Source organism: Brassica napus, chromosome C4 (assembly GCF_020379485.1).
Source record: "Brassica napus cultivar Da-Ae chromosome C4, Da-Ae, whole genome shotgun sequence".
Taxonomy (NCBI): domain Eukaryota; kingdom Viridiplantae; phylum Streptophyta; class Magnoliopsida; order Brassicales; family Brassicaceae; genus Brassica; species Brassica napus.
The window spans coordinates 44,432,372-44,446,725 of NC_063447.1; the positions used below are offsets into that span (position 1 = coordinate 44,432,372).

Consider the following 14,354-nt stretch of genomic DNA (forward strand, 5'->3'; position numbering starts at 1 on the left):
AGATAAACTTTTTATATAGAAGAAGAATTCGACAAATTCTACTGTTAAAATAAAATATATGGGCTCCATTTTAAAACTTTCACGTAAAAAACTTGGCTTTAGTAACACTAATATCATTTTCTTTATTTCTTTGTTGATATTTTTTATTTACACTTATATTCTATTAAAATTGAAGTACAAAACAATATTTACCTATTTTTAAGTGTTTTTAACAATTTTTTATTCATTTTAACTAATTCTAACCCCTTCATATTTGTTATATTTTCCAAATAACTTGACATTATTTATTGCAAAGTACAAAACAGAACTTACTTACATTTAAATATTTTATTGCATCTTTTGCATTCCTTTTTTTCAATCTTCTTAACTATTTATTATTTGTCTTTGTCATAATAATTCATAACATTTATATTAAATGTTAACCATAATAATTCGACATGTTTAAATGAAATTTATCCATTTGTGACAAAAATTCAAAACGGTTAACAAGAGTTTTTTTAATTTTTACATAATTAGTTAGGTATGGGTATTCGGGTATCCGTTAGGATACGTAATGCTCTTTTTCGGGTATCGTTTTTGGATTTTGAAATTAGGTTATATGCATGTATTATAAATTTTTGTGTGTGTTTTGAGTCGGGTCCTTCCTAATTTGGTTGATGAAGATATTGCATGTCTATCATTGTTTATGGTGTTTTGTTATCGATTTCCTTGTTTTGTTGTTGGAGAATTTCATGTGTTGGTTATTAGTCTCCTGTGTTGCAAGCTTTTAGTTTGTGTAAGATTTCTTGTTTTGGGTGAAGATTGTTGACATCCAGTTTTTGTAATCTTTAGTTGTTTCAATTTAAGTGTTTTAAAGATGAAAAAAAAATCTGATCTTTCTAGATCTGGGTAAGTTTGATTGTGATGGGTAAAATTTTAAAAATATTCAAATAATGTAGTATATGTTTGGAAGTATCATTAAACAATTTATAAAAGAGTAAAAATCAAAACCAAAACGAATGCGCGGATCAGATAATGATTGTCTTGGAAAAAGAATCAAAGACAAAAGAAAGGATCCCCAAAAGAAATGAGTTTCTGCCGACAACGAGAAAAGATTGCAAGCAGAAAAGTCTATGAGAGAAACTTAAAGCAGCATGCTAGTGGGTTACGATTCAATAGTCATTGGTGGTCTGTGTCTCCTTTAGAATTCACACCGAAAGTGAGGAGTTATATTTCTGATCCATCTTCTCTTACCTTTAGACAAGAAGACATTGTCCGAACCAAACCAATGTATTCTTCTTTGTTGGCTGGAAGGGATGTGGATGTCTTCCTAAGCTTCTGCTGCGAGACTAGCGATCATCGAGTTTTGCAAGATCATTTGTTAGGAAGTGGAATCCAAACTTTTGAATCCATCAGCTGGGGGGAGACGAGAGTAAGATCAGTTGATCAACGGACACTCAAGGCTTTGGAAGAGTCGAAAGCGGTTGTGATGCTATCTAAGAGGGAACCTTGTTCCGTTGGGTTCCTTGAAGAGCTCATAGTAATACTCGAGTTTCAAGAGAAAGGTTCACTCAAGGTCATACCCATCTGCCTCACGCCTTACCCTTTTGTTGATGTGGAAGAAGAAAACTCCCAACTATATCCAGAGAATGCGCCGAGCTGGAGAGCCGCACTTACCAAACTGTCCAACATCGCCACCGAGTATCCATTTTCTCGGAATATCAAGTCTATGTTCCTACCAGATTGGCTCAGGGAAGTTGCTCGTGACATTTGTCTCCAAGTTCTCTCTTCCACATCAAACGATTTGAATGCCCTTGTTGCAATGGATCGTCACATGGAAGCTGTTTACGAGTTGTTGGGGGTTTCTTCAGATGTTAACAACAACGAGGTTCAAACCATTGGCATCTGGTGTAGCGCAGGTGTTGGGAAGACAACACTTGCACGGTACATTTATGCAAAGATCTCCGTAAATTTTCAGACATGTGTTTTCCTTGAAAATGTTGAAAACATGAAAGACAAGATTCTAAAGTCTGAAGATCCAACGGTAATGACAAGTTTAGATCACGACATTATGACAAAAGCAAGGCGTAAACACGAGAAAGTTCTCCTTGTAGCTGATGGTGTGAACAACATCGAGCAAGCCGTGTGGATCATTGAATATGCTAAATGGTTTGCTCCAGGAAGCAAAGTCGCTCTCATTAGCCAGAAAAAGAATTTGCTTGTTGACGCCGGAGTGACGGATGTGTATGAAGTTAGAACTCTAAGATATGATGAATCTCTTCAACTCTTCTCACATTTTGCGTTCAAGCAGCCAAATCCCCCTACCGATTTCGAACTGCTTGCAGTTCATGCTGTCCATCTCGCAGGGTTTCTTCCTTTAGCACTTAGGCTGTTAGGGTCCTTTTTGAATGGTAAAGGTCGACAGGAGTGGGAAGCTGCACTGCTCAAACTCAAGGCAAAGCAAGGTGGAAATATATTGGAAGTGTGGAAACTTATGGAATCACCACAATGATAAAAGATCAAGAGGAAAAGGAAGTTGCAAGTGCTTAGAGGCAATGAAGATATTGCATATCTTTGTGCACCAGTAAAATCCCAGCATTTTAGGGGGTGCGGGTGCCGCACGGTGTGCCTTTCCGATTTAGAAAATTTACTTTTTCTAGATAAGTATGTATTTAGGGAAAACAAAATCGGGTTTTGAGGCTGCTATAAATACGGGTCTAAGGGTTTGTAAGATTATTCATTCACATAATAATAAGAAATCCTAAACGGATATTTGCCTCAATTCGTTTTGATCTTTCTTTTACTTTCTTTGAAGTTGATTAGCTTTTGTTCACAACAGAAGATATGAAGTCAGAATCTTGAGGAAGCATCAAGATATTACGGAAAGTGGGGGAGGAGTCACCTGTATCTTTTTCCTTTCATCTTTCTTTTTGTAATTTCTTTGACGGTAATGAGTTTGAAACTTGCAAACCATTAGTATCCGAAAACTCCATGATTATTATTTTCAGCAAACAGAATGACTTGAAAGGAGTTGAATATGATGAAGATGTAAGACGTCTGCCCTGAAGTAGTCGCTGACGTAGTTGCTGAAGCAGACGTCGGGTTAAGTGGTGAAGACCATGTGGAGTCAAGATGCTGAGCTGGAGTCGTGTAGACTTGGAGAGCAAGGGAGTATCTTGGAGATATGGAAAGAGGAATAAACTTGAGGAGCAAGTTTATGACTTAAAGAAAGAGGAATAAGTGCATTCCAAGAAAATGAAAGTTGCACTTATTGTTATGGAAGATGTCCATACATGTTGCCATGGAGACTAGGGTTTCTGGAACATGGAGAATAACTATAAGATAGCTATGGGGTCGTCTGTATAGAGACAGAGACACAGAGGCTGATCTTATAGAGAGAGAGAGAGAGAAGCTCTTGGAGGTGTTCTTGGGTCGTGCTAAAGCAGTGGCTGAAGTACTTGACGGAGAAGAGACATAAGCGGGTAGCTTAGGAATCTTTCAGTAGCGTGTGTTAGGGTGTTAACACTAGACGTGTAAAAGCTGAATAAGCAAGTCTTGTAAAGATTCTTTAAAGGAGATTCTAATAAAAGCATTGGTGTTTGCTTGTGTATTTGTCTCTTGATTTATCTTCTGCATTACCTATTGTTGTGTCATCTTGCACTAACAAGTGGTATCAGAGCGGGTCACCTAAGTTACTGGTGTGATCCTGAAGGTGAAGATGGACACGATTATCTCTGTGCAGAAGGCGATCGTGTTGAATGCGGACCAGTATGGTCATTGGAAGGCTCGCATGATCGAAGCAGATGATTTGAGGAATCAATGAAGATGCGTGGACAGCTGTGGAGATTGGTTGGGAGGAGCCTACCATAGTCACAGGAGGTGAGAAGAAGCCTAAGCCAAAAGAGGATTGGTCAGAGGCAGAACGCAATGCATCAAAATTTAATGCAAAGGCGTTATCGGTGATTTTTGGAGCTGTTGAAGCAGAGCAGTTTCAGCTGATTCAGGGGAGTACTTCGGCTAAAGAGGCGTGGGAGATTCTGCTGAATTCGTTTGAAGGAGATGAGAGTGTCAAGAGGACACGTCTAGATCATCTTGGGTCGCAGTTTGAGAATCTCAGGTGGTCTGATAATGATTATGTGGCGAGCTTTAGTGCCAAACTCAGTGGTATGGCGCATGAAGCATTTGTACTTGGGAAGAAGTACAAGGAGAAGAAGCTGGTAAAGAAGTTACTACGTTGTCTTCCAACAAAATTTGAAGCTCACAAGGTGGTCTTGCAGATGACTACAAACACGGATGAGCTGAAGTTTGACAAACTTGTGGGTATGCTAAAGGCACAAGAGATGGAGAAAGACAGTAGTTCAGTCTCTACGCCAGGTGGTGCATCAAGGAGTATAGCTCTTGCTGATGACAAAGATGGAGATAGATCTCCGAATGTTGAAGATGCCATGGGGATGTTGGCTAGGAATCTGAGTAAGATGATGAATTCCTCTGGTGGGTGGAATCAGTATGGTCGCCAGGGAGGTGATCGTGGCAATAGCAGAAGAAGAGAACGTCTTAGATGCTATGAGTGTGAAGGTGTTGGTCATATAAGGGCTGACTGTCTTGTAGCACAACAGAGAGAACTTAAGTGTTCTGAGTGCAGAGTTGTTGAACACATACGGCGTGAATGTCCAAACTCAAAGAAGGAGAAAGAAGTTCCATTGCAGTCGTCTGATGATTCAGAGTCTGAAGAAGATGGAAAGGTGATAAAGAACCTTGTTGCATTTGGTGCACGCAAGGAGGGATCTATTAAGTCCTCTGATTCAGATCTCAGCAAAAGATGATGAGGAGTATCATGTGCTGCTTAACAAGTGGTTGAGGGTCAAGGATCAGAATCTGAGATTGGAGGATATGGCTCAGAAGCAGAACGAGTTGCTTGAAGAACTTCGTGAAGAACTTGCGGCTGTGAATGAGAAGAATGAGTCTCTTGAGCAGGAAAATAGCAAGCTGAGGAAAGTTGCTATTGGTGAACAAGAGAGAGCAAGGATGCTGGAATGTGATTTGGCTGACAATCACAAACAGATCAGGATGCTCAACAGTGGATCCAAGGAGTTGGATAAGATACTCTCGATGGGTCAACCAGCCAAGGCGAATTGGGGACTGGGATATCGAGGAGTTGAGGGTACTAAGGAAGTACAACAGAAGGGACTATCACATTTCGTGCATGAGAGCACATCAAAAATTGGAGCCAAAGGAGCTTGTCAGGAAGTACGTCGGGACGTACGACAGGGAGTAAGGCAGGAAGTTCTACAGCGCGTAGCTGTGAGTAACAAGCCGAAAGGAGTACATCAGTGCAACAACATGAAGGTTAGACAGGAGGTTCTGAAGCATGGTTGTGCAACTGGTACAAGGAAGGAGACTGATCGGTGCATCAACAACTGTGTCAGGCCAAGAAAAAAGCAACATCGGATATGCTGTTGGTTCTGTGGGAAGGTTGGACACAGGAAGGTGGAGTGTCTTGCTCGTGAAAAGAGCAGAAACATGGCCAACAAGGTGAACAAGACGTTCACTAAGCCCAGGAGGGTTGAAGAGGCGTCCTTAGCCAAGAGTGGCTTACTTGATGAGATCAAGGATGAGACATCAGAAGATGGATGCAGCTCTGTTAGGAGTGATCTTCAGGAAGATCAAGAAGCATCAAGCGTGGAGTCAGGACACAGAGTTGTCTGTGACACAAAGGGGAAGGAGATCGAAGTGCGTCAGGAAGTTGTGCGAGATGATCTTCAGGGGTGTGAAATCACTCCAAGACAATAGCAACGAGTGCAGAGGGCACTCGGTGCGGATGGGGAAGGGCTCATGGTCAAGGAGACGACACATGAAGGTAGCCAGGTCCTCAACAGAAGTGGGTCGAGAGGTAGCTCGACAGGTGCGTCAGATCGTGATGCAGTACTTGTTATTCCGCTGCAGCAGGGGCTGTGTCATGATTATACATGAAGAAACAGACGGTAGGTCTGTAAAGCTTGACATCTAAGCATCTGTTTTAGCTTAGTATGCAATCAAGCAGGGGGAGCATGGTGTGGTGCACATCTCGTGGGGGAGAAAGGCACATTTGGTATGAAAGTTTCCAGGTGAGGAACGTGGTTGCTGAACCAGAAGAGTGTTGTGCTTGATCGGCACACAAAGCTAAAAGGGGGAGATTGAAGATGTAAGATGTCTGCCCTGAAGTAGTCGCTGACGTAGTTGCTGAAGCAGACGTCGGGTTAAGTGGTGAAGACCATGTGGAGTCAAGATGCTGAGCTGGAGTCGTGTAGACTTGGAGAGCAAGGGAGTATCTTGGAGATATGGAAAGAGGAATAAACTTGAGGAGCAAGTTTATGACTTAAAGAAAGAGGAATAAGTGCATTCCAAGAAAAGGAAAGTTGCACTTATTGTTATGGAAGATGTCCATACATGTTGCCATGGATACTAGGGTTTCGGGAACATGGAGAATAACTATAAGATAGCTCTAGGGTCGTCTGTATAGAGACAGAGACACGGAGGCTGATCTTATAGAGAGAGAGAGAAGCTCTTGGAGGTGTTCTTGGGTCGTGCTGAAGCAGTGGCTGAAGTACTTGACGGAGAAGAGACATAAGCGGGTAGCTTAGGAATCTTTCAGTAGCGTGTGTTAGGGTGTTAACAATAAACGTGTAAAAGCTGAATAAGCAAGTCTTGTAAAGATTGTTTAAAGGAGATTCTAATAAAAGCATTGGTGTTTATTTGTGTATTTGTCTCTTGATTTATCTTCTGCATTACCTATTGTTGTGTCATCTTGCACTAACATATGAGTCTAGCCACGGTAATGAGAAAAGAAAATACAAAGCCGTGGTGGGGGAATCAGAGCTTAGCCACCGTAAGCAACATGAACATTCATAAAAGTCTCCTTGACACTGCTCCTGACTTCGCATATAGATATGTACTTGTTATTGTTGGATCAAATAAAAACGCCAATGGCTTTTTAATGAAATGTGAAAAGAAATGTTGTGGGCTGGTTAATTATAAAGCCCAGAATATTAATGAAATTGTCAAGTTGACAATGTCAAGAGTCCCACATCGGGGAGAATGAGCATAAGAGAGTAGTATATATAAGTTAATACACACTAACTTGATTAAATGGCTTGGAGAAAGAAAGAGCTCTCAACGCGTGAGCCGTCGCCCGGCCGGCTTGACTTGGGTTTTGGTGGTGGGCCTCCGGCCAATAAATTTTTTTTTGGACCAAGTTAAGCTCAACATTTTGCCATTGAATTTCCGAAAAAACAGCATGCATTTTATTTTAAGCAACACGTAGTTTGTTTAAAAACAACACGTTTTCTTTCTTCTTGACGATAAGTTTAAACGAGAAAGATCTTGCGCATGTGCTGAATCAGTTACGGAAAGTGGCTCGCTTCTCCTCTTTATAAACTCGTCTCCTCCTTCATTTCATTTTAAGTTTTTACACAACGAAACCAGCAAAAATCCCTTAGCGTAAGTCATAAATCCGAGCGTGGTTCGTTGAGTTTATAGTTCGATAGGGCGATCACGAGTGAAGCGTGATTCATCTGCCATGGTTGTATCCTGGAGCTCTATATTCGTACAGTCATGTCTCATTAATGGAGCGAATATTTTGAGTTAAGGAAATATATCATATCTCGACTCCATGTCTGTTTGCGAATACGATTTCTTATCGTTCTTGTATTCGTTTTTTACATTCATCTATTTCCTTAACATCGCTTTTATTATAATGTTTATATCAGTCCGGTTTACCGGCTTCTACAATCTTAACTCAAAATCGCTTTATGTTTAAAGCTCTAATTGGGTTGAAAAACAATTAATAAAAACGGGTTTTGGAACCGTGTTTGCCATTTGCTTTCTAGCACTTCCGCTAAACGTTTGTTCTTATCTCATTACGGGGCTTGCGATTTACTTTCTAGCACTTCCGCGAAACGTTTGTTATTATCTCATAACGGTGTTTGCGATTTGCTTTCTAGCACTTCCGCGAAATGTTTCTTATTTATTTCATAACGATTTGCGGATTGCTTTGTAGCATTATCGCGAAACATTTTTGATATATCATTCTTAAAACAAAAGTATACAAATCGTTTCCATAACCGCTTCCTTAAGCGATTTTATGAAACATTCAAAGTCTACACAAAACGGTTTCTGCGAATGCTTTTCTAAGCGAGTTTGCAAAACGTTTTTCCAGACTAATATCAATATGATTTGGTTAAAACACCAAAAATGACCATCGATTTTAAACTATTATTTTTCTTTAAAATAATATGTTACATGTTGAATGGAGTACTGATTCGCCTTCATGTTTTTTCTCTACAGGAAAAATAATGACGAACGATAACAAGACCCCCATTGACACCACCAATGTCACTCAGACTCCAGTCAACGTTGCAGCAACTGATGCAACTGGTGTGACAACCGCTGGAACCAACACAGCGTCAACCGCTGCAGCAACAACAGCAACTACCCTTCCAGTGGGTAATGCTTCTGATGAAACCACGCGTTGTAGCCTATTCGGTGCTGGTCTTTAACAGACGGGTTCAGTTTCAGGAACCACAAGTGGTCCGGTGGCAGTTCAAACTCCTCCGTCTGTACCTAGTGTGTTCACTCAAGGATTGATGCCAGACAAGTTTGATGGCAAAGGCTTCAAAACATGGCAGAAGAAGATGTTATTCTTCCTCACAACACTGAAGCTGGACAAATTCATCCTGGAGGACAAGCCCATTGTCCCTTACGGGATTGATGATGTGCACACTCTCGCAAGTGTTGACAATTTGGGTGAACTCCGACTTTGTCTGCAAAGGATACATCTTAGGTCGCCTCATTGACCCATTGTACCGAGTCTACTGTGAGATTCCCACTGCGAAAGAGTTGTGGAGATCCTTGGACAAGAAGTACAGTGGTGAGGACGCTGGATTCCAGAAGTATGTGGTCTCAAAGTTCCATGACTTCAAAATGGTGGATTCAAAACCCATCATGGATTAGGTGGAAGCATTTTAGCTCATTTGCCATGAAATCGCTGCTGAATGAATGTCCATCTGCGAGACATTCACAACTCTCAGCTTCATTGAAAAGCTTCCTCCAAGCTATGCGGATTTCAAGAACTACTTGAAGAACAAGAAGAAGAAGATGGGGCTCGATGAGCTTATCATGAGGCTTCAGATGGTCCAGAAACCGAACTGCTGACAAGGTCACTGCTAAGGAGCATAGTGTCAACATGGCTGAGCACAAAGGCAAAGGAAAGGTACACGCCCATTCTCCTGCCAAGCCTTCCAAAACTACTGCAGCCCTGAAGGCTTCTGGAAAAAATTGCAAGAACAAAGGCATTGAAATCAATGTGAATGTGGAGAAGTTCAAGGGGAAATGTCACTACTGCTACAAAGTGGGACACAAGACAGCTGAGTGTCGCAGCAAGATCAGAGATGAGAAGCATCAAGCGAATTTCACTGAGGAGGATCTCGTTGCAATGGTGACTGAGGTCAACATGGTTGAAGGCAGCAACCCCAAGGAATGGTGGTATGACACAGGAGCAACCACCCACATTTGCAATGATAGGGCAATGTTCAGCACTGATCAGAAAAGCAAGACTCATGAGAAGCTGTTCATGGGAAACACAACAGTCTCCAAGATTGAAGGCCGCGGCAATATGGTTTTGAAGATGACATCTGGACGTGAAGTAACTTTGACGAATGTGAAGCATGTGCCTAACATGAGGAAGAACTTGGTCTTCGGAACCTTGCTCAGTAAGAATGGATTCGCCACAAGTTTTGAGGCGGACAAGCTCGTGATTAAGAAGAATGAGATGTATTTGGGAAAGGGGTATGTTAAGGATGGACTTGTCAAGATGAATGTAATGACAGTCCCTCCGAAAGTTGTAGCTCCAAATGTTTAAATGAATAAGAAGCCAGTTGCTTATTTGGTTGAGTCTTTTAATGCATGGCATGAAAGATTAGGCCATGTAAACTACAAATCTATACAAAGATTAATGAATTTAAATCTAATTCCTAAGTGCAAAAAAAGTAAGCAAAAATGTGAAGTATGCGTACAGACTAAGCTCACAAAAACGCCATCACCTCGTGTTGAAAGAACAAACAAATCTCTAGATTTAATTCACACTGATTTATGTGATTTAAAATACATACAAACTAGAGGTGGAAAAAAGTACTTTGTGACCTTCATAAATGATTGCACAAAATATTGTTATGTATATTTATTACATAGCAAAGATGAAACCTTAGCAAAATTCAAAGAATTTAAACTCGAGGTCGAAAATCAGCTTAAAACAACTATTAAAGTAGTTGGAAGCGACAGAGGAGGCGAGTATGATGGTCCATTTAATGCATTCTGCAAAGAACATGGAATAATCCATCAAACTACAGCTCCTTATTCACCAGAATCTAATAGAGTTGCTGAACGCAAAAATCAAACTCTAAAAGATGAATGCAATGTTGCAGGAATCTGGGTTACCCCAGAACATGTGGGAGGAAGCGTTGCTTACCAGTAATTATATCCTCAACAAAATTCCACACAAAGTAACTGGCAAAACTCCATATGAATTATGGAAAGGTAATTTACCCTCGTATAAATACCTTAAAGTGTGGGGGTGCTTGGCAAAATTTGCGGTACCGCCACCAAAAAGGGTCACTATTGGATCTAAAACTGTGGATTTCATTTTCATCGGATATGCACATAATAGTAATGCATATCGATTTCTGGTATATAAATCTGAAATATCAGACATTCATGAAAAAACACTACAAGGAAAATGCGTATTGATAGCACATTGTAATAGATTTGTTTTCTAAACTGCTATTAAAGATAAATTTTTCGAATTTAGTATACATTAATAGCAGTTAATTAAGGCTATCGTGAAAAATTAGTAAGTGGGAATAAAAAATCACGCATACCGCCTCTACGTAGGTGAAATTGAGACAAAACCGCAAAATACCAAAATTTTCCGTCTTTACTATAACACATTCTCTACTTAAAATGTAAAATTTAGTTTCCACAAAAAATAGAGTCACCAAAAAAAAACCCTCTCCTCTCGAAAAATCTAACTGCTCATCTTCTCCGATGTATATCTCCCTCTCACTTTCTCCAAATCTCACCTCTCTTCTAATCTTCTTCAACAATTCTCACTTCTCCTCTTATTTTGAAAATCGTTTTGGAGTATTGTGTTCTCTGTGTTTTCAATAAATCTAGGGTTTCTCATTCCCTTTCTTTCCTAGGGCCTGAGACACGAGAGACGGAAGAGAAGAGAGATGAGACGGAACGGAGATAGAGAGGAGAGAAAGCTCGGGTCGTGTCTTGCTTCGTCTCCGATAACCAGAGCTTGGGTTGGGTGGGGTCTTGCTTTGTCTTCTCCATTTTCGCCTCAGCTTCAGATACGCCGTGTTTGAGCTCCGCCGCTGCTTGTACCTTTTTCAGCATTCGTCTCGAGAGAAGAATTTGAGTCGAGCGATAAGAGAAGGCAGAAGATGGAGTTGGTTCAGAGACAAGGGAAGAGACATCCTGCCTCTCGAGCTGGCAATCTAAGGTACGTTTGTCTCCACTCTCGTGTTCTTCATACATAGAAGTGAGCTTGATGGCGGATTTGTGGTATGTGTTTGCAAGAGACAGAGGAGATGGAGATGGGAAGAAGAAGAAGAAGAACCGGAGAAAACAGAGGTGGAGTTTCAGATTCAAAACGAGAGAAGACACAAGAGCAAAGTATTTGGATCGACAAGGTATATCTCGATCTTATTATCTAATCGTATTCCATTGTCACTAGGATTATAAGGCTTTCTCTGGATTTTCAGGAAGAGGAAGATGAGAATGACAAAGTGGCTGTAGGCGAGGAACTCAGGTACTTGGAGACTGTCTTGAACAAAACTCTTCCATTTTCTGTTAAATTTAACAAGTTCGATATCTTGTTCATTGATTCACTGTCTTGTGTCTTAATAACTAGAGGCGTGTGTCTGACAGAAGTTATAAATATACACAAGATCTTGATTCTTATGAGGAATCTTTGTTGATTTCTCAAGACATGTTCGTTCAATTGCCTTAAAGAATCAGCTTTATGCTGTTGTTGGTGCTCTGTTACTAACTACCATCTTCTTCTTCTCTAGTAAGTAGTGGCCATCTCATTCTTATTTAGATATATTGGTCTTCAATAGTCTTCTTCTTGCCTTCTTGTTTGCGGTTTAGTAGTGTTTGATTGTTTTTGCAGTTAAAGAAGTGAAACATAAAGTACAAGAAGAAGAAGACAAACATGGAGATGATTGTGAACTGGATCTACTCTACATTGTGCATTCAGACATCTCATCTCTTCTTCACCAGGTACTTGCTTACTTCCTGCTCTTGTCTTAAGAATTCTTGTCTCTTTTGTATTGAATGTTTTTGGAATCTCAGGAAGATCCGTCTTTGATGACCGCAAGGGTCTTTCCAAATGCTGCTGCAAATCAATAGCTTCAGGCTCCTAAAGAGTATCCTTAATGTTCATAGTATTGATTTTAATAGCATGGCCTTTGTATAGATTCTTATTTAATGTTAGTGGTCAATATTAGTGGAGAAAGCTCACACATTTTCTTTTGGGTTTCATTGGTTTGGTAGTCATTTAGGAGGAAAAAAATATCTTAAGATTTGTTCTAGTTTAACCTTAACTCACGAGCAGAGATCTTAACCACACAAACCAGTATGTTATAGGACTCACACTCTATGATTTAGGTATTATTTGTTCGGAAAAAATTATTTACCTGTGAAATTTGTACAAAGCCTTAATTATTGTCTACATATTTATGTATTGTTGTTCATCAGTTATGTTTTTTTTTTGTAGGTTTCTAACTTGCTGCAAATTCACTAAGTCCTCATGTCCAAGGGCTAGATTCTGAGCTTAGTGTTGACTGTGTTCTCTCATATGTTAGGAAGTAAGAATGCTTGCTGCTGGTCGAACTCTTGGTGCGAGACTGCTCGAGGTTAGGAACCTCTGTTTTGTTTTGTTCATAAGAAGTTGATTGCTGATGTTTGGTTACATCGCAAACGTATAGCCTAGATGCAAATCTATGCTTGGTTCGTCTCTATTAGGTGCTCTAATTGTTTCTCTATGCGATTTCATATTGGGTACTTATTGTAACTTCAAATTGTCTACTTATGTTGATGCTGAGATAGTCACTTCAATACGTTTCTCTTCTTTGTTGATATGAAGCTTATGTTGATGCTGAGATATTCACTTTTCCACTGGAATTCTTTTCCTTGGCCATATATTAGATGTAAGTGTCTCCTCTTATCAATTTTCTTCACTTTCTTATTAGATCTGATCCTTTACAAACACTGGAAAGAGCTTGAGACAGAAATTCTAATGCTTAAGAAGTTCCTTCTCCAAAGATTCTGAAACCATCATTCGCCCTTATGATTGTTTTTTACAGGTTCTTGGAACATCAACTCGGGAGATTATTAAGGTGCATCCCTACGCCGCTTTTTCGATGAGATACATGCTAAGGCCAAGAAGGAAATGGGAGCTCAAGGTTTTGATCTACTTCCCATGTTTTCTAGTCTTTTTTATATTTAGTTCTGATTTTTATGTTGTGTAAGATTTGATGATAATGTAGACATGTTTGTGGTATTGATGTAAGTACATCTTGGTTTTATTAATGAAATATAAATTGAATATTATTTTTTATATAATTCTAATTGCAACAAAACATGTTTATATGAACAGGTTCTAATAGCCCATAATCGATAATAGATATAGCACTGATACATCACTATGATAGAAAATACGATAATGTTCAAAACAAAAGTTATCATAAGGTTTGACTAACCATAGCAAGCTAAAAACAAAGCTATCATATGTCTTCGATATAATAGCGTTTAAAAAACTGCTATAATATAGGGGGACCTAAGATAGCTGGGGCAGACATAGCGGTTTCAATAACGCTAACAATAGCATAGCGCTAAGAAAACCCTTTTTTCTTGTAGTGAAACAGTCATGGAATCAAGAAATGCATCTTTTTCGAAAGTATTTTTCCATATAAGAAAAAACAAGGTTTAAAACGAACTCGAGAAGAAAGAGACAATGACAAGAACCAAGAAACTGAGACAAACGTCGAGATTTCTATAAATGATATTTCAGAAAATGAAGAAAAAGATGAACCTCGAAGAAGCAAAAGAGCTCGTAAGGAAAAATCTTTTGGTGAAGATTTCCTAATGGCATTTTTAGTCGAAAATGTTCCAAAAACTTTGGCAGAAGCCATGGCTTCACCAGAAGCTCCATTTTGGAACGAAGCTGTCAGGAGTGAATTTGATTCTATCATGCGAAATTATACATGGTACATTACATATTTACCACCTGGCTGCAAATCATTAGGAAATAAATGGATAATGACACGAAAACC

The 14,354-nt window shown here is 39.6% G+C and overlaps 1 protein-coding gene and 1 long non-coding RNA gene across 11 annotated transcripts; both read left to right on the forward strand.

Moving 5' to 3' along the window:
- Window positions 1-270: 270 nt before the first annotated feature.
- LOC106394877 (disease resistance protein CHL1-like) lies at window positions 271-3,274 on the forward strand. Its single transcript, XM_013835428.3, has one exon. It carries the CDS (start codon window positions 1,067-1,069, stop codon window positions 2,489-2,491), a length of 1,425 nt encoding a protein of 474 aa, XP_013690882.3. The 5' UTR covers window positions 271-1,066; the 3' UTR covers window positions 2,492-3,274.
- Window positions 3,275-10,673: 7,399 nt separating this feature from the next.
- LOC106394485 lies at window positions 10,674-13,632 on the forward strand. 10 transcript variants are annotated; one of them, XR_002657987.2, is made up of 10 exons: window positions 10,689-11,518; window positions 11,602-11,708; window positions 11,781-11,827; window positions 11,930-12,088; window positions 12,191-12,300; window positions 12,373-12,446; window positions 12,635-12,687; window positions 12,797-12,935; window positions 13,166-13,229; window positions 13,386-13,632. It is a non-coding gene; the product is annotated as an uncharacterized LOC106394485 (long non-coding RNA). The 10 variants fall into 10 exon arrangements; XR_001278872.3 differs by having other exon boundaries at window positions 10,690-11,518; window positions 11,598-11,708; XR_007322533.1 differs by adding an exon at window positions 13,008-13,080 and having other exon boundaries at window positions 10,674-11,708; window positions 11,930-12,300.
- The last annotated feature ends 722 nt before the right edge of the window (window positions 13,633-14,354 follow it).